The sequence below is a fragment of the Rhinolophus sinicus genome, chromosome 14 (genome assembly GCF_057876585.1).
Source record: "Rhinolophus sinicus isolate RSI-liver-muscle chromosome 14, RSI-T2T, whole genome shotgun sequence".
In the NCBI taxonomy this organism is placed as follows: domain Eukaryota; kingdom Metazoa; phylum Chordata; class Mammalia; order Chiroptera; family Rhinolophidae; genus Rhinolophus; species Rhinolophus sinicus.
Genome location: NC_142514.1, coordinates 188,507,592 through 188,526,050, shown reverse-complemented (window position 1 = coordinate 188,526,050; position 18,459 = coordinate 188,507,592). Strand labels below are relative to the sequence as shown.

The 18,459-nt window shown below is 57.3% G+C and overlaps 2 protein-coding genes across 7 annotated transcripts in view; one reads left to right on the top strand and one right to left on the bottom strand.

Annotated features, from left to right (window-relative positions):
* Window positions 1-3,012: 3,012 nt before the first annotated feature.
* Window positions 3,013-6,263, top strand: DRD4 (dopamine receptor D4). Of its 2 annotated transcripts, XM_019714729.3 has the most exons (4): window positions 3,013-3,374; window positions 4,784-4,896; window positions 4,981-5,432; window positions 5,535-6,263. In XM_019714729.3, exons 1-4 carry the CDS (start codon window positions 3,093-3,095, stop codon window positions 5,735-5,737), a joined length of 1,050 nt encoding a protein of 349 aa, XP_019570288.2. In that variant the 5' UTR covers window positions 3,013-3,092; the 3' UTR covers window positions 5,738-6,263. The 2 variants fall into 2 exon arrangements, with proteins under 2 accessions (XP_019570288.2, XP_019570286.2); XM_019714727.3 differs by having other exon boundaries at window positions 4,784-5,432.
* A 3,400-nt stretch (window positions 6,264-9,663) lies between these two features.
* The window catches only part of DEAF1 (DEAF1 transcription factor), a 29,026-nt gene continuing 20,230 nt past the window's right edge, over window positions 9,664-18,459 (bottom strand). For 3 of the 5 annotated variants that reach the window (XM_074336990.2, XM_074336987.2, XM_074336992.2), the window contains 2 exons: window positions 13,504-13,593; window positions 9,664-10,079 (listed from right to left, as the gene is read on the bottom strand). In XM_074336990.2, coding sequence (XP_074193091.1) covers window positions 9,975-10,079; window positions 13,504-13,593 — 195 coding nt within the window. In that variant the 3' untranslated portion in view covers window positions 9,664-9,974. Of the gene's footprint in view, window positions 10,080-13,503; window positions 13,594-15,275; window positions 15,559-18,459 lie in introns of those variants that run through there. The other 2 variants (XM_074336988.2, XM_074336989.2) reach the window with 2 other exon arrangements.

Here is an 18,459-nt window from a genome sequence, read left to right as displayed (position 1 = left end):
AAACTTTTGAACAAGTCTTGTGCACCAAATGAAACGACATTCTCTTAAATGTTTCAAGCATCCCATAAAACTCTGCCAGAAATGTTGATAGAACCAGCTCTGACACCTGCCCAAGCGTCACCACCAGGGTGACGGTGGTCCCACAACTCTGACTTCTGTCCTGTTCTGGAGGGTTACAGACATACTCACTGGCCCCGGGGGACAGCGTGGCCACTCAGGCTGTGCACAGCCTTGGCCGTCTCGCAGCCCACCTTTCACTGAGCAGAGGTTCTGGGAGGATCAGGGCACATCCTTCTCCCAGGAGGGGCTGCCTCGGCTTCACCACCCTTGCCGAGCTGAAACTGTTGTTTGCAACCTGGGATCACACACATTCTAACTTTGCCCCTTTTGTGAAGTTTAATTTATTATTTACAGTTACTCTTTTTGATGTGCAGGTCTATGAGCTTGGAAAAATGTATTCGTCTTTGTAACCGCCAGTTCCCTCACCCCCAAATTCCCTCGAGACCCTTGGTGTACAGCCCTTGACTCCGAGCCCCTGTGGCCACAATTCTAAGTGTATAGGCACCTTACAAGTCATCAAAAACACATGAGGCAAAAACTGACACGGAGAAATAGAACTGGATGAAGAAATAGAAAAACCTACAGTTATACTTGGAGATTTCAATACGCCTTTCTCTGTAACTAACAAGACAGACAGAAAATTAGCAAGAACACAGATCTGATCTGAGCAGCACCTCCCTGATCTAATTGATGTTTACAGAACTTTCCATGCAATAACAGCAGAATACACTTTTTTTTTTTTTAACGTGCCTGGAACATTTATCAAAATAGACTATATTCTGGGTTATAAAATGAACCTTAATGAATTTAAAAGAACTGAGGTCTTACAAAGCATTTTTTCCTCACCATAATGGGATCAAACTAGAAATAAATAATAGAAAGATAACAGGAAAATCTCCAAACATTTGGAAAGTAAATAACATAGTTTTAGTAATCCATGAGTCACAGCAGCAGTCTAAGGAAAGTAGGAATTATTTTGACCTGAACATAATTGTAAACACAAAAACGTGTGGGATGTGTCTTAGAGGGAAATTGGAAGCATTAAATGCTTATGTTAGAAAAGAACTGTCTCAGATGAGTGGCCTTAAGAAATTAGAAAAAGGGCAAATTAAGTACAAAGCAAGCAGAAGGAAGGAAATAATAAAGAGTAGAAATCGATGAAACTGAAAACAAACACACAAAAAACAGAAAAAATCCATGAAAACAAAAGATGTTTCTTTGAAAAGATCAGTAAAGTTAATAAAACTCTAGCAAGACTGACCAAGAAAAAAAGAAACATACAATGTTTCTTTTATAATATAAGGGATGAAAGGGGTGTTGTCCTCAGCGACCTTACAGTAGGTATAAAAAAGATAATAAGGGAACTTTATAAATAACGCTAGGCCCATAAATTGGAAAACTAACATGAAATAGACCAAATTTTTGGCAGACAGACTACCACATTCACTCAGAAGACATAGTCTGTTAAAGAGATAGATGTGTTAATAAAAAAAAAAAGGTGACTTCACCGTCAAAACCCACCTAACAAACTCCAGGCCCAGATGGCTTCACTGGCCAATTATTACAACACTTAAGAAAAAGTTAATATCAATTTCATGAAATCTACTGAGGAAAATAGGAGAGAAGGGAGCACTTCCCATCTCCTTTGAGGAAGCCAGCATTATTCAGGTGCCCGAACCAGAGGGTCCCACAGAGCCATTCAGCTGGACCAACACTCAGGGCCCCTTTAATGACGGGGCTGCAGGCCGCATGTCATGGCAATTTCAGGAAGTCTATAGAGACTTCTTGCTGTAATACATTTTCCCTGGATGCTCTTTCTGTGCACGTCTATGATCTGACAGAGGACAGTTGGGGCTGGGCTGTCAGCACAGCCATGGGTCTGCTCCCACACAGTCTTATCTGCGTGGACCTGTGACCCTCCCTCCAGCCTCCCAGGCTCCCACAGTCCTGTGTTGGCAGAGGTGGGTGATGGGCCAGGTGAGTTTGTAGGTGTGATGGGTGCAGGGTGAGAGGTTTCTCACTGGGGGCTTTTCTTTCCTCTGTGAAGCGGCACTGCTGAGCTCCCTGAGTCTTCTCCTGTGCCTTTGCTGGTGTTAGTTCACCTGTGGCTGTGATGTAGGCACCATTTCCCAGGCCTGTAACCCCAGGCTGAGGGGCACACAGTTGCTCAGGGTCACAGGCTCCGAGGTGATGGAGTGGGATTGGCCACTCAGTTGTCAGCCTGGAGGGTGGAGGGTGAGGCGGTGGTGGTGGGTGATTGAGGGTGGTCCCGTGAACCAGATGAGAGTCAGCTTCCAGGAATGGGATGCAGGGCCCTGGGCCCGGGTCTGCAATCACTCTGGGGAGCCGAGCCAGGGTAGGAGAGGGTTGGGTTGGAGGGGTATCGGAGGGAGGGTGAGTGTGGACCTTGTGCCTCACGCACCGCGGATCGCCAGGGGGAGGCGCCTGAGCCCCAGGGTCCTGCGGTTGGAGCCCGGGCTGCTCCAGTCTCCCCACCCCTCGGGGAACCAGCCTGAGAAGAATGTTCTCCCGATGCCGCATGAACGGAATGGAGTGAGAACCCGATCCGCCTCCGCCTTGGGGCGCCTCCAGAAGCGTCCCTGGGGAGGGGTGCCCAACTTGGGCGCAAGTAGGGACCCGGGGGTCTCCGCGGCCGGATGGGACGGCGCTGGCGTGGGTGCGCGCGAACCTCGAAGTATGATCCCGCCGACCTTTCATCTCGTGGGCTTTTCCTGGCGCAGACCTACGCATGCCCCCAATCCTGCGGTGGGCCCGCCTGTGCAAATCACCTCGCTTAATTCGCATCTCATTGAGCCGTTGCATTTGTCCATCGGCCCGTCTCCCGCGGCGCAAAAGTCCAAGATGAGCACATAGAGTGCATCCTGGAGTTCCCCAGGGCCCACCGAGCCCGGGGGGACCCCGAGGCTCAAGGCCAGGCTGGGGCGGGCCCAAGGGGCGGGGCTCCCGGATTCGCGACCTGGTCACTGTCCACGGTGCTGAGCTCCCTCTGGGACGCGTGGAGCCGGGGCGCCATGGGGAACCTCAGCGCCGCAGACGCTCTGCTGGCGGGACGCGGGCAGAGCACCGGCGGCGGCACGGGGGCGCCGGCGGGACTGGAGGGGCCTGGGGCAGCAGCGGCGCTGGTGGGGGGCATACTGCTCATCGGGGCTGTGCTCGCGGGGAACACGCTCGTGTGCGTGAGCGTGGCGGCCGAGCGCGCCCTGCGGACGCCCACCAACTACTTCATCGCGAGCCTGGCGGCCGCGGACCTCCTACTCGCTCTGCTCGTGCTGCCGCTCTTCGTCTACTCTGAGGTGAGTGCAACCACGACCGCTTGGTACACTCTCACCTGCTCCTTTGTCCCCTGCCCCGGTCCACGTGAGGACTCAGAATGACCAGGCAGCTTGCCTTCTCTGGAGTCTCAAGCTGAGGCGGTTGCAGGGCCGCTGCGCCTGGTAGCAAGACAACCGGAGCCTCTGAACCTATCCCTCCCCCATCTCTCTGTCCATCTGCCAGTCTTGCTGTCTGTCTGTCCGCCCTCCCTCTCCTGTCCCTCTCTTCTCTTCCTTCCTGCCTTAACCTCTGCTACTCAAGAGATGTTTCTGTCCTTCAAACCAAGGACCCCACAAACAGGCGACTTTGGCAGTCCGCACACCCACCCACCTCCCTCAGCTGGGTTCCATTCCCCAGGAGAGCCAGCTGGACAGACAGGCAGATTCAGGCTTACCCCTCCTGGCTCTCCCTGGGGCACAGAGACTGCACATCACTGCACAACGCCACAGCCACGTGAGGCTGGCAACATACATACTAGTGCACCCCATGGAAGGAGAGACCCTCACTCATGCCCAGACTCAGCCCACAGCAAGAAGGACACTCAATTGCCAGGAGCTGCGGGGGAGGGAGGGGAGGCCTGGGGGAGAAAGCAGAAGGGGGGCAGGTGTGGGCTTTAGGCCCTGCCTACAACAGGGGCCAGGAGCCTCTCTACCCCAGACCAGGTCTGGCCCTTGCGTGGGTCCCCTCTGGTGCCGGCTCTGTTTCCTCTGCGGTTTGGGCAGAGAAAAGCTGCTTAGGGCTGTGTTGGGGACACGGTGTTCTGGGCTGTGGGGGAGGGAAGGCTTGGTTTTTCTAAAGTGGACACAGTGGATCAGGCAGGGCTGGGGCACAGGCTAGCAAGGCAAGGGCATGCCTCACCTGCCATGCCCTCAGAGCTGCAGACAGACGTCACAGCAACAGCTCTTAAGCGCCTAATCCTCCGAAATCAGCAGAAGGGGATTGGGGGGCGGGGGCTGTCTGCTCCTTTGCCCTTGGTTGGGGTGCTAGGCCTTTATACTTTTTAACTCATTTATCCTCAGGACACTTACGTGGGTGCCATCATCACCCTCATTTTACAGGTGAGGGCACAGAGTGAAGTCACTTGTCCCAGAGCAGTGATAGTTTAACCAGACAGGTGGACCATTAGTTGTGCCCCGGGGGGAAACAGGGGCGGTGGGCTTCGTTCCAGGGCAGCCAGGTCTTCCCCTGCCCGGAGTGCCCCCCTCCCATACCTTGAGCTCCCCATCATCAGAGCTCAGGGTCCTCAGGCGGTGATACTCCGAGGGCCGCAGCCACGCCTCTCTCTGTTCTAATAATAAAAGGAGGCATGGAGGGCGTGTCAGGACTGCTGGCCCGGGAGTCAGCGGGTCTCGTGTCTCTTGTTGTTGCCCTGACCCTCCTCACCGCCCAGGTCCAGGGCGGCGTGTGGCTGCTGAGCCCCGGCCTGTGCGACGCGCTCATGGCCATGGACGTCATGCTGTGCACCGCCTCCATCTTCAACCTGTGCGCCATCAGCGTGGACAGGTGGGCCGCCCACCTCCTGGCCCCGCCCCTCGCCGCCTGGCCCCGCCCCTCGCCCGGGCCCGCCCCTCACAGCACTACCCGCAGGTTCGTGGCGGTGACGGTGCCCCTGAGCTACAACAGCCAGAGCTGGGGCGGGCGTCAGCTGCTGCTCATCGGTGCCACGTGGCTGCTGTCGGCGGCAGTGGCAGCGCCCGTGCTGTGCGGCCTCAACGACGCGCGCGGTCGCGACCCCGCCGTGTGCCGCCTGGAGAACCGCGACTACGTGGTCTACTCGTCCTTGTGTTCCTTCTTCCTGCCCTGCCCGCTCATGCTGCTGCTCTACTGGGCCACGTTCCGGGGCCTGCGACGCTGGGAAGCCGCCCGCCGCACCAAACTGCATGGCCGCGCGCCCCGCGGGCCCAGCGGCCCAGGCCCGCCGCCTGCTGAGGCCCTGGCGCCACCCGAGGCCATCCGGGCCGAGCATGCCCGCAGGAGGAGGGGCGTCCAGATCACGGGCCAGGAGCGCAAGGCCATGAGGGTCCTACCCGTGGTGGTCGGTGGGTACCTGCCCCGGTCGGCGGAGGGGAGGGTGGCAGCGCCCAGGGCGCCGGGCCGAGTAGGGGCCCTGGCTCACGCCCCGCCCCCGCCCCCTCCCCCAGGGGCCTTCCTGGTCTGCTGGACGCCCTTCTTCGTGGTGCACGTCACCCGGGCGCTGTGTCCCGCCTGCGCTGTGCCCCCGCGGCTGGTCAGCGCTGTCACCTGGCTGGGCTACGTCAACAGCGCCATCAACCCGGTCATCTACACGGTCTTCAACGTCGAGTTCCGCACGGTCTTCCGCAAAGCCCTGCGTCTCTGCTGCTGAGCAGACCCCACCGCACCCCATCCGCTCCGACTTCCCCACCTTGCCTGGGGGGGGGTAAGCCCCCAGCAAGGGCAGGGGGCGCTTTTGTAATAAAATGGATTCCTTCCTAAAAACATCCACCCAGAAGACTCATAGCGAGTGGGGCTGGGCAGGAGGGGGGCAAGGAGTTGGAGCCTCCAATCCACGTGGAGCCCAGGCCCCCACTGACCCTCTTGCCAGTTAATTCCTTCCTTCCCAGAGAACAGAAGCCCAGAGAATAGACCCCACAAAGCCTCTCTTGGCTCAGAGTGAGGTGGGGGCACTGGCACTGCTCCTGGGGTGGGGTGGGGGGTGTTGGGTTTGACTGCAGGGACCTGTCAGCTACTGACACCCTCCTCCCCCACACTGGCCACCAGCTGCAGCTCCCCAGCCCCTGACAGCATTCTGGGCCACCACTGGGGGCCAAGCAGTAGCCCCTGCTTCTCCAAGGACTAGCCAAGGTGGCCTCCTCCACTGTCCCTGCAAAACAGCTGAGCTGACCCACCATTTTGGCAGCTGCCTTTTCAGAGCATGCTCTCTGCCAGCCCCTGACCAGATGCCCAACCCCCAAGGAGAAGGGCCTGGGGAGCTGAGCAGGCCCACCGGGCAGCCTCCCTCCTCCCCGGAGTGCACTTCAGAGTGGGCCCACAGGGCACTCAGCCATCCGCTGCCCAGTGGCCATGTCCAGGGCACTGGAGGAGGGAGGGGGCTCAGGGCTCAAGGCCTGACAGAACCACCCAAGCTGCTCCTGTGCTCAGCGCCCCCCCAGCCCTGGGGAGGAGGGTGCAGCCCTCGGCCCCTCTAACAAGGAAGCCCAACCTGGACTCACATTGGCCCTCCCAGTCTAAGGGCTATCTGTGCGCAATAACGGGAGAAACTACAGCTGAGAGGTCCACAGCATCCGGCAGTCAGGAGTTAAAATGCCTCGTGTGGAGGGGCGGGGCCCACTCGCCAGTGGTGCTTACCCTCCTGCTTATGTTGCGCTGCCCCCTCCTCTGAGTTTCCCTGACCACCCCCATCACTTTGGAGGCTTGCTCATGGCCACCCTGTCCCCATCTGAATAATGAGGATCACTCCATCTCCTGCTGGACTGGGGACTGACGAGGGGCGCCATATCTGTGCTCACACAGGGTCTGAGGGGCAGTGGGGGTGGGGAGGGGCACGTGGGAAGGACCCCAGCTCTGATAGCTGCTTGAACTTGGGGCAATTTCTTGCCTGTGAGTGTGAGAACAGCTGCAGCAAACACTCTGGGTCTCCCCCACCTTGGGGAGTAGCCCCAGTACTTAGAGAGGGGCCCCAGATAGCACAGCTGAGCCCTGCTGGCTGTCTCGGGCACAGACACCTGCCCTAGGCCTGGCAGTGGTTGCCCTGGAACCTCAGACTTGAAGACTGGGGCTACAGGGGTCGACTGGGGCTGTCAGTCTGCTGGCAGGGCTGGAGTGACAGACTCTCCTGGACTCCAGCTGCTGGCCCCGCTGCCCAGCTCTGCTCCCCTCAGTTCCACACCAGCCTACAACCTGCCGGCCTGACGCTCAAGCCACACGTGCCTGCGGGGCCTGCCATGGTCCAGCACAGAGCAGGCCCCACATGCCTACTTTAAGCGAGCAGAGCTGCCAAGGGGACCTCGTTCAGCACCACACCTGCCATCTGCGGACACCTGCGGCTCTGCCCACCCCACCCAGGCTCTGTACGAACTGAGGCCGTGTCCCCATCTCCTATATGTGAAGACAGGCCTGACCATGCTCCTGACAGTCTGCGACCTGCAACACCCCTCGGGGGCTGAGCTGTGGATGGGCTGGGAGCTGCTGGTGGCCACACCCCACCCCACCAGCCCTGTATGCAGACTCTTGCAGCCCCACAGAGGGGGACAAAGTAGCCATGGGGACCAGGCGCAGATCTGCAGAGCCCGGCTGACCTGGATGCGCCTCACTGGTCCAGCTCGCTTGCTGGGCCCACCCATGCCAAAGGCCACCCCAGCCTGCAGCTCTCTGGACTGGAGGGCCTGGGGTGCCCGAAGGGCCGAGGCCTGTACCAGCTGACAGAAGCCGGCCCTGTGTATGTCCCTCAGGCTATGTCTGGTAAGAGATGCCATCAGAAGCGTTGACACAGAACCCTGCCTGCCGATGAACCCCCAGCGTCTGGAGAACAAGTTCCAGAAGCCACCCAATAGCCAAGCTACGTAGACACAGCTTTACAAACCCAGAGATGGCACTTTGGAAAACTGCTCCCAAAGCGTGTGGTCCTGAGGCTTCTATTTTAAAGAAAAGGGGGAAGGGTAAGCTGCCCACAATGCAGGAGCACCCCTCCCCGGCCCAGGGAATCACTGTCCTGCGGTGTCTGGTCCACACATGGAGAGGGTGCTGTGTTCAGCTGCCCGCCAAGTGGGCACCTGGAACCCCGTCTTGTTGGCTGTGCACCAACCTGCAGTTGCTTGTTTAGCATTCTCAGGTTTGGGGGGATTCCTTCTTGGGGTGCAGGCCCCGCAGCCAGCTGCCTCCTGCTGAGGCACATGTGGCTTTCGGCTGAGCGAACCTCATGAGGCTCTGTGCATGCTGCACACTGAAGAACACACTCACCGTGCACCTCCCAGGAAGGGGCCTGGTGAGGCCAGTCATGGGTGCCCGGTGGGGCCAGGTTCAGACCCCACTGGACTCCCAACATTCTCCACCTAGGCTTCTCCAGCCTTCGGCTCCCAGAGGTAATGATGGAGGCAGGAAGGTGAAATGCCAAGGCACAGCCACTTCACCAGCACTTGTTAAAAAGAAACTCGAGCTAGCTTAGTCCGTGGGGCCGAATGCAGCACAGGCAAAGGGCTTCCGGGGAGGACGGCCCTGGCCCCCATGGCTCATTCCCAAGCCAGGGTCCCAAATGGCAAGTCTCCAATGCATGACCAACTTGGAAGAACCTTCTGGAAGCAGGAGTCTGAAGGTGCAGAGCTGGAGAATTCTCATGCCCCCGGTGGCATGAACGTGGCCGACACACAGCTCACAGAAACTGCCTCAGAGGCAGCATCAGAATCAATCAAGGCCTGTAAACTGGATGACACTTGGTGGCCGCCAGGCTCTGCACCGCAGCCCCCGCAGGGTGTCTCCTCAGCTGTGGGAATTCCCTCCAAGCACAGACCGAGCCTCTGAGTCTCCTCCATGCAGAGAGAACGTGCAATGGCTCTCCCAGGATCCCAGGGCCACAAGGGCTTTCCTGGAAGCCCACGGAAGCTTCCAGACGTGGGGAGACTGCTCCTCAGCAGCACTGTTGTTCAGCAGGTGGGGCAGTTCCCGTTTCCAGGGCCAGCCAAGCCTGATGTCCAAACGTGGCTGGTGCTGAATCCCCCAGGTGCCAGCCCGGCGATGACCCCCTGGACCTCCCTCCACAAGGTTCCTGGGGCAGCTGGGTCCAGGCTGTAAGGAGGCGCAGAGATGAGGAGCTGCCCTGAGACAGGCCACACGACACCCTCAGAGGTGTCCCGCCCACTGGCTAGGACGGCACCAGGCAGGCGCTGAGAATCAAGGCCACCCACCAGCACCACGACGCCATGTGGTCAGGGCGGGGAGGCCAGGCAGCCCTGCCTCTGAGTGGTCTTCAGTTATCAGGTGTGATATGTGCTAAAGGGAAGACGTGAGACCTCTTCTTCGGGGTCACACACAGGCTGTCATCGCCTGCTGGCCACTGAAGAGCAAGTCACTTCAGAGACTGGATGATGGCTCTGAGGTCTGAGGGACCTGTGTACCAGGGACAGTGCCACCTGGAGCTGCCGTCTCCGCTCCAGCACCTCACTGACAGATGGGTGGGAAAAATGCAGCAGGCGCCTCGCCATTCCCCAGGGTCAACGGTCAACCGCCTGATCAGGAAAACTGAAGCCCCATCTCCCAGGCGTCTGGGGGGGTGGGGCTGGAACTGCACCAGGTGGGGCAAGGGACATCAACTTTATTGGGACACATGTATGTACACGCATGTTACAGAACACCACACCCCGTGGGTAAGATGGACGCTCATGATCCGAGAGATAAAAAAGCACCGTGAAAAGGCCCGCCCACTGGCCACTGCCCTGACCTTCCTCAGGGCCTCTGGGCAGCACAAGTTCACTTCCAAGGGCACAGGTCAAAGGCCTGTTCATAACTTGGCCGGCAAGATCTTCACTTCTCAACATCCCCCCGCCGTCCTCGAGGGGTCCTGGGCCTGCGACAGCCCCGTGGCACCAGAGAAGGGGCCTGGTGAGCCCTCACACGCTGACTTTCTCTATCACGCTCTCGGTGACGTGGACTTCGTCCGCCTGCACAGTGACGGCTGCCGACTGGCCACACATGTGCTGGTGGTCCTTCCAGTCCTGCAAGAAGGACACACCCTGTGTTACCAGGAGCCGTCACCTCGGTTCAGAGAAGCCTGCACATGGGCGCCGAGCCTGGGATGGTGGTCCACCGAGGCTGCAGCCACTTGAGCGTGTGCCCAACCCACCGGGCAGCCTGCTCCCAGCCCAGCCTGCCCAGCCTCGTGTCTGTGGGACCCGCTCCAAAGGAAGACAGCCAGGATGAGCCTTGAAACACCGAGACTCCCGAAAGGCGTGCATGCTGATGCTACTGCCCCTGTTCAGGGATCTAAAAAAGCAATAACCGGACACGCAGAGAAACATCTGCATCTGGTGGGGCTGCCCACGGTGTTACTCATAATTGCAAACATGAAAAAACACAGCTGGAACCAGCTGCGTCGGCAGGAGGGCCTGGTGGCTGTGGCTCACAGGAGGCCGGAGTGGACCCCAGCACCTGCCCCGCTCCCCAGGTAGGGCAGGTGCTGCCATCCGCCTGTTCACAGATGGGAAATGGAGCTGAGCTCCAGGTGAGTCCTGTCCCCGTGTCCCCACCACGCGAGGGGCCTCAGCCTGGACCAGGGCTCTCAAGAGGCTTGATGGCCAGGGAAGGATGGCCATGTCATCAGTCAAGACAGACGTAACCTGGACTGATGGCGAGGCCAGGGTTTGGCACAAAGTGATGTGACATGAATGAGTGAACACGCACTTGGAAGAACAGACACATGTGTGCAATGTTCATGAGGGACGCCTGGACGGCAGAATCCTGACGACAACCTCTGTGCTGGCCCATGTTTCCCACACATTCTACGATATGTGTGTCTCGTTTTTATAATAAAGGTAAAACTTGAAACCATTATATCAAAAGAACAAAAGTTTAATTTGAAAATCTCCTGAAAATAGACTGTGTAAATCTACACAGCATGTTTAAGGCATGCACACACGCACGCCTGGGCTCCAGACCATGGCGTCTCACACCATCCGTATAACTTAACTCGAAACGGATTATAAACCTGAACGTAAGAGCTAACACTATAAATGTTTAAGAACAAACAGGGCCGGCCCAAGGCTCAGGTGGTTGGAGCTCTGTGCTTCTAACTCCAAAGGCTGCTGGTTCGATTCCCACATGGGCCAGTGGGCTCTCAACCACAAGGTTGCCTCCAAGGGATGGTGGGCTCTGCCCCATTCAACTAAGATTGAATATGGCACCTTGAGCTGAGCTGGTGCTGAGCTCCCAGAACAGGTTTTCCTGACCTTGAGCTAGGCAGAAGTCCAGAGTTATGAGAGCAACTGCATGATCTCCATTAAAAAATTGTTTTGATAAACTGAACTTCGTCAAAGTTAAAAACGTTTGCCTTGCAAATGACCCTATTAAGGAAACAGACAGATAAGTCACAGGCAGAGAGAATATGTTTGCAAATCACATATCTGATGAAGGATTGTGCCCAGAATATACACAGAACTCTCTATACTCATAATAAGAAAACCCATCAAATTTAAAAATGGGCAAAAGATTTCAGAAGACATTTCCCCAAAAAGAGATACACAACTGCCTAACAGCAGCTAAAAAGATGCTCAAAGCCATTGGTGGTGGGAAATGCTCCTTAAGCGTGTGCACTCACCTCACCCCCAGGGGAGCAGCTATAATCAGCCAGTCACATGCATGGGGAGGGCGTGGCCAGGCCGGAGCCCCGCCCACTCCCACTGGGTACAAAGCGGAGCTGCTGCTTTCACGGTTTCTTAATAAACATCAACTTACTATGTGATCTAGCAAATCCACTCCTCGCCAAGACAGACAAACGCACGCCCACCCTCACAAATTCGTATGTAATGTTCACAACAGTCAAAGAGTGGGAACGCAGAGACAAGACGCGGGCGTCCACACCGCAGACCAGCACTCAGCCAGAAGAACGAAGCACCTACAGGCTACGACGCCCAGATGCCAGTTGCACAAAACACCCAGAAAAGGCAAATCTACAGGAAGTAGCTTCGTGGTCGCCAGAGGCGGAGCTGGGCCTGCGGGTGTTTTGTTGGGACAGGCAGTTCTGAAACTGAGCTGTGATGTCTGCACAACTTCAAATTCATGAAGGCACTGAACTGTGCCCTCAACACGGGCAAGTTTATGGTATGTAAATTATGCTCAGTGAGGATGTTTCTCTCTCTCGCTCTCTCACACGCCCTCATGTACATTTGCAAAAAAAATGAAGTCTTCAAGGCAACACCCCAAACTAGCCCAAGCATAAGAAGACGAGCCCGATCACTGAGCTCCATTACCAGCCTTTGCAAGAGCTTCCAGGAGCGCGTGGAGCCCCCAGGAGGCACACGGAGGCCACCCAGCACTGCAGCCCCCTCCTTCCACATCCCGTGCTCACTGCGGCCCCAGCATGAGCACTGAGGTTCTGGAAACTCACTTTAGGTCAGGTTATGTGAGGAAAGCCAGGGCACGTATGTGTCAGGAAAGGAGGATAAAGGAAACACCCTTAGCAGGGAAGCATGGCCTCTGCCAAGATTAAACCTAGAACTTGACCTGTCCCTGTGGCGAGCAGATGTCCAAGACTGCAGCTCACTGGCCACAGATGGAACCCTGGAAAACCACCCCATGGGGAGCAAACCCAGGGTCTTCCTGCGATGTTTCAATGTTTCAAGTTCAGGGAACGTTTACAGATCAGCCCCTCAGATGCCAATGGCTCCCTCTCAAGCCCCGCACGGCACAGCCCGGCAGCACAGAGGCTACCGTTCAGTTCCAGCTCGCTGGTGATGCAGCAAGGAAAGCTGTGGTTCCACTTCCTGTCCCTAGCACCCAAGGGGCCCGGGCAGGTCTTGGGGTGCCCCTGGCCGGGCACGCATTCCTCCAGCCACATCCACACATTGGTCCTGCGGTCATCCCACCCCTCCTGCCCAGCCTGCGACCGCAGGGTTTCTGTTGACAATGGAAAGTACTCCAGAGGCAGCAGCTGGCAATCCCTGGCCGGGCGACAGGCTGTGTGGCACCGGCAGCGTGGGCCACGCCAAAGACCAGACTCCCTACTTTTCGTCCACCCCAGGTGTCATCTCAAGTGTGGGAAACTCTAAGTGGGCCACGAAGGGGACACTGAAGGGCTGCCCCCTGCCCAGCTCCCCCTCGGCCAGGCTTAGCTAGTGATGGCCATGCTGGAAACGTGCCCTTTTGTGTCCTGAGACTGAAAGGCTGAGTAACGGAAACAGAGATGGGAGTCCGGTCACCCCAAGGCTCACAGTCTAGGAGGAGCATCAGGGGTGGTGCCCAGCAGCATGAGGTCAAGGGCCACGGCGAGCAGGGCCCGCCCCAAGGGGACAGGGCTCTGGGCAGCTGAGGATGGTGCGGGCACAGTGGGCAGACGGGGGGCATGGTGGGTGGGCAGGGGGCACTGCGGGCAGATGGACGGGGGCACGGCAGGCAGGGGGCACGGCGGATGGGCGGGAGCACTACCTTGCGTTGGCAGAAGGTCGAGCAGTAGTTGACTTTGTGGCAGCCGGTGCACTCGCTCATGGCCTCCCGGCCACAGTTGACACAGGATTGCTGCAAGGACACAAGAGCCGGTCAGTGCCGGGAGACACAGGGGACCTCAGGGTGGGGGCCAGGGTTCCCCAGGGCTCTGACATGTGTCCCGTCCCCAGCGTTGCCGCCGTGCCCTCTCCTGTCACCTCCAGAGTCAGCTCCTCTATCCAACAGGGTTTGCAGTCATTGACCGGGAGGTGGAGCGAGCAGCACGTCTGCATTAGCCTTCCTCCAAATTCCAGGAACCTCATTTGCACCACGCGCAGAGCACCCAGCATGGGGACAGAATGCCCCAGCATCGGTAGCAGGCGCAGACACAGGCGGGCTGGGCCAAGCGGCCACCATGCAGCCCCGGCCTGCCCCACCTGGGTCTGAAATGGACATTCTGCGTCCTTTCCTTCTAAGTCACGTGATTGGACCTTTGCTTTCCATAAATTTAGGACCTCACAGGGAAGAGGCCTGCCCCTGGCTGCCGAGGTGGCCCGGCTGTCAGCTCTCCAAGATGGAGACTGGCGCTGCTGACTGCCCCCCACTTTCCCTCACGTGTGTGCAAACACAGCAGACTCCCAGGGTTCCGTTCTGGATTTCAGTCTCCTTCTTTGCACAACGCTGTGTTTACTGTGACTGCTGTTTTCCAGTCACAAGCGCCTGCAGTATCTTTGTGCACGTCAGACAACATGGTGGCACCATGTGGGTGTGTGGCCCTATGCACTCTCTTCCCCTCTACTTTGAATGACAAACCACTTCGAGGAAAAGTAGACGAAGCCACTGCACAGCTGGCTCCAGGGAGAGCAAGGCGTGTGGGCAGGCGGCCCCCCACAAACACTGTGGTGGCAGGTGGCCCAAGACCCTGCGGCCTTCCCCGCTGGACGCAGTGCCCTGCCATGGGCACTTCCCTCCGTCCTGATTCATCTCCACACGCTAACCACACACATGAATGCAGCAGCCACAACTGGAGCTGCAACCACCTCCCTGGCAGTCTCAGCTGTGTAACCTGGGTTTTTAAATCACAGACAAAAGGTGAAGCGGGCAGCCAGCCCCTGCACCGGCCACGGGCTCGTGACCCCTTTCTGATCCCTGCAGCCCTCCCTGTCCCGCCTTTGTCCCCCACCCACCCCACTCTTGGGAAGGCAGTGGGGGAAGGGTCCTCGCAGCCTCTCCCACTCGAAGCTCCCAGGATCTGCCTTTCCGATCCCGAACTCTTCCCAATGTTGTAATCAAACAGGAGTACCTGCAACAACATTTAATGGCATAAGAAGTTCTGCCGCTCTCCAATGGGGTAGGCTCAGGTATGGGGAATTCACACCCACGTAGGCTGATGTCATTCATGTCACAGCAAGGCCCTCGACAGAAAACCACTCAGCACGTATGCCTGGACCACACACATGCTCATGCCTGGACCACATGCATGCGTGCGTTGGGTCACATGTGTGCTCGTGCCTGGATCACACATGTGCTCACGCCTGGACCACACGTGTGCTCACGCCTAAACCACATGTGTGCTCACGCCTGGCACCTATGCGTGCTCGCACCTGGACTACACACGTGCTCGCACTGGCACCCCCAGGTCACCACAGTCAGCATGTTTCAAGGGACACTCTGGGTCTCCCTGATACACGGCTCAGGCTGGGGCCTTCGGCACTTCCGAGCCCCCAGCCCCTATAAGACCCCTGGAGAGGGCACTCTCCAAGCAGTCGACTCACTCGAGAGCCCATCATTTCACAAGAACCCGGCGTCCAGGGGCTGTGGTCATCCCAGGCCATGAAGGTCAGACCTGCCACCTCGTGCTCAAAGGTGAAACAGGCAGTGCTGCGTGGCTGACCCATCTGCATGCAGAGCTGTTGGTCAGGGTTCCCAGAGGAGTGTGTCCACGTGTCTGGGCTGCACGGGGCCACGTGATCTATGATTCTGAGATGAGGATGGACACGTCTCATCAGGTTATGTGCTCAGCTTTCGATGAAATTGTTTGAGAATGTCACATCACATCTACAGCCGAGACAAAGGACAAACATGCTTGTAGCAGTCAGTCCCAGCCAATCAAAGGCTCAGGAGGCTGAAACGTGACTGGGCTTTTGGGGGAGGCAGGGTGGCCTGGCTGAACCCTCTCCTAACAGCTTTAGCCGTCTTAGCAAACAGGATTTTAAGGATAAAGGGATTTCGTGTTGCATTTCTTTATTCAAAACACATGAAGTTACAAATGAAATGCAAAGCCCAGCTTCTCAGGGGTGGGACCTTGCCTATCCAGCCACATCAGTGTTCTCAGCTGACCTAAGGGATGCGGATGTCAGCCCTTCCTGCACTGGCGACTGCCACCTGCCAGCCCTTAACAGGAATTCAGTTTCTGGACCCTCGAAGTGTGAGGTGAGGCTCAAAGTGGCCGTGAGCTGTGGCTGTTCTATGTGGGGACAACGCAGGGCGCAACGTCACATGCCATCTGGGTGAAGAGCACACCTGCCGTTCTGCCGGCATGCGCCTGCTGCCACCCCCCACACGAGAATGGGCACCGAGGGAGCAGGGTCTCATTACTCGTGAACCTCACTCTGTGACAGAAAGGCCCAGTGGTCAGCAAAGGAAATGGAAAGAAGAAGTGAAGAGTATTTTCCTCTTTTGCTTCCTCAGCAGCACAAAGTTCAGATTCCTGCACGACTGGAGCTACCAACCCGAGTGTCCCACGCTGCCCGTCCCTCTGTCCCCAGGGAGGCCCACAGAATGCAACCGCGGGGCACAGGTGTGCTGGGAACCCATGACTCAGGGACCATCCAAGTAAGGATGCACGTGTCTGTTTTCTGATTTCTGCTTCCACATACAATTAGAAGACACATCAGACGCTCCTTCTTTTCATGGCCAGACGTGCCTGGGGCAGCTGTGTAACCTGCCGTTCCCAGAAGGAACCTGCCGGACCAAAGGGCAGCCTGATAGACCCGGCAGCTGTCCTCTGCGCGGCCTGGGCTGTGGGCACGAGCGGATGACCCCACTGCTGCCCTTTACATCGCTGGTTTCCTCCCCACCTGGGGATCAAATGATCCCCAAATCCCTTCTGATTCTGGGAGAAAAACTACAAAAACCATCAACACCTGATCAGTAGTTCGCACAGGGCCTGCCACACGATACGTGATCAGTAACACCTAGGAATCAATACAGTAAGCTCCGTTTTCATATTACATTGATTTGTAACGCGATTGAAAACAGGCAAAGGATCTGAAGAGAGAGTATTCCAAAGAGGGTCCACAGTGGCCCACAAGCAGGTGACAAGAAGCCCAGTGCCAGAGGTCATTGAGGAAACGCAAGCCCAAACCGCGACACAGCCCGTCAGCCAGAAGGACGGCTGGGACCAGAAAACCGGGCGACCACAGGATCCGGTGAGGCTATGAGAAGCTGGAAGCCACACACAAAGCTGTGGAAACAGCCTGATAATTCCTCTGCCCAAGAGAAGTGAAAACACATGTGCACACAAACAGCTGTACACACGTGTCCAGAGCAGCCAGAGAGCAGAAACAACCCAATGTCCACCAACTGCTGAACAGAAAAGCCTCTGTGGCCCGTCCACACATGGGAGTGTGACTCGGCCGTGAAGGGGGCACGGGCCTCGCTAAACCATGGATCTCAGGGAGACACCAGATGCACAGGCCACCGGTGTGAGATCACGTGTACGTGAAACGCCTGAACAGACCTGCCCACAGACAGAGCAGCGGGTGTCGGCCAGGGCCGGGGAGGTTGGGAGGGGGGCTCAGGGGCCGGGGTCTTTTTTGGGGGATGAGGATGAAATGTTCCGGAATTAGACAGTGGCGATGCTCCAGTGTGACTCATGGTGTGTAAATTACATATCAACGAAGAGATGTTTGTGCACTTTCCTTTTGCACGTTAGGGCTACGATCAGAAACGTGGAAATACAAATGTGCAGTAACAATCAAGACACTGTTTATAATTACAAAAACCACAGGCAATTAAGTAATTACAAATCAGGACCGGAACAATATTTATGAACACCAAATACTTAGAAATGAAATCATAAAACATCATTACCCAGCAGCACACTTGCCACGAGTCATTCAGGAGCGGAGAGGAGAACGTGGGGCTAGCGGCTGAGCACGAGAGCTGCCTGTGCAAGGCGGACCTTCCCAGCCACGACTGCATGTGACACAAACGTGATGGCTTGAAAGCAACGTAAAGCAGGCCAGAATCGGAGAGGATCTGGCCCTGAAAAGAAGGGACTGCAGGACATGAGGCGCGGTGGCTTTTCCACGAGGCCCCCCACCTGCACAGCGTGGGGGCTGCAGCCCTAGCAGGAGGCTGGGGGGCAGCAAGCACCTCAGCCCCAAGCCCAGGAAAGCCACACCACCCACATGCAGGATGAAGAGAGTGTCAGACAGAGGAACGTGACACAGACCCACCTAACAAAGTGTCAGAAGCCCCCACAAGTTCGAGAGGACCAGCTAGGAACCCAAGGACTCCCTAGAACCAACCCGACCCTTTCCAGGAGAGGGTGACAGAATCCAACAGTCCCACCACAAATAAACCCGTGTCCAGCAAACCACCAGAAATTACTAGACACGTGAAGAAAGGAAACTTGCATCTCTGTTCAAGGGGAAAAGCAGGTCGAGGTGAGCAGAGTGCTGGGATCAGCTAAGACTTAAGGAGCCACTACGAACGCGTTCAGGGAACTGAAGGAAAAGAGGGTCGTCCCACGTGGCCAGCGGGGAAGCAAGCAGAGCGAAGGAAACCACACTAAGACGTGGGCCGGTGCTGGGCCAGTGCCTCTCAGCGTGACAGACCGTCCCCGGACCTCAGGGAAGACCCAGCCCTGTCAGCAGACTCAGGCCTCGCAGAGGGGCCAACGCAGGTCCCAGCACCGGCCGGACCACTTGGTGTCGGGACCCCGTCCAATAT

Coding starts and splice junctions, on each gene's coding strand:
- DRD4 (XM_019714727.3), top strand. CDS start 3,093: ATGGGGAACCTCAGCGCCGCAGACGCTCTGCTGGCGGGACGCGGGCAG. Junction 3,375..4,783: donor CGCTCTTCGTCTACTCTGAG/GTGAGTGCAACC, acceptor CTCACCGCCCAG/GTCCAGGGCGGCGTGTGGCT. Junction 5,433..5,534: donor GGTCCTACCCGTGGTGGTCG/GTGGGTACCTGC, acceptor CCCCTCCCCCAG/GGGCCTTCCTGGTCTGCTGG.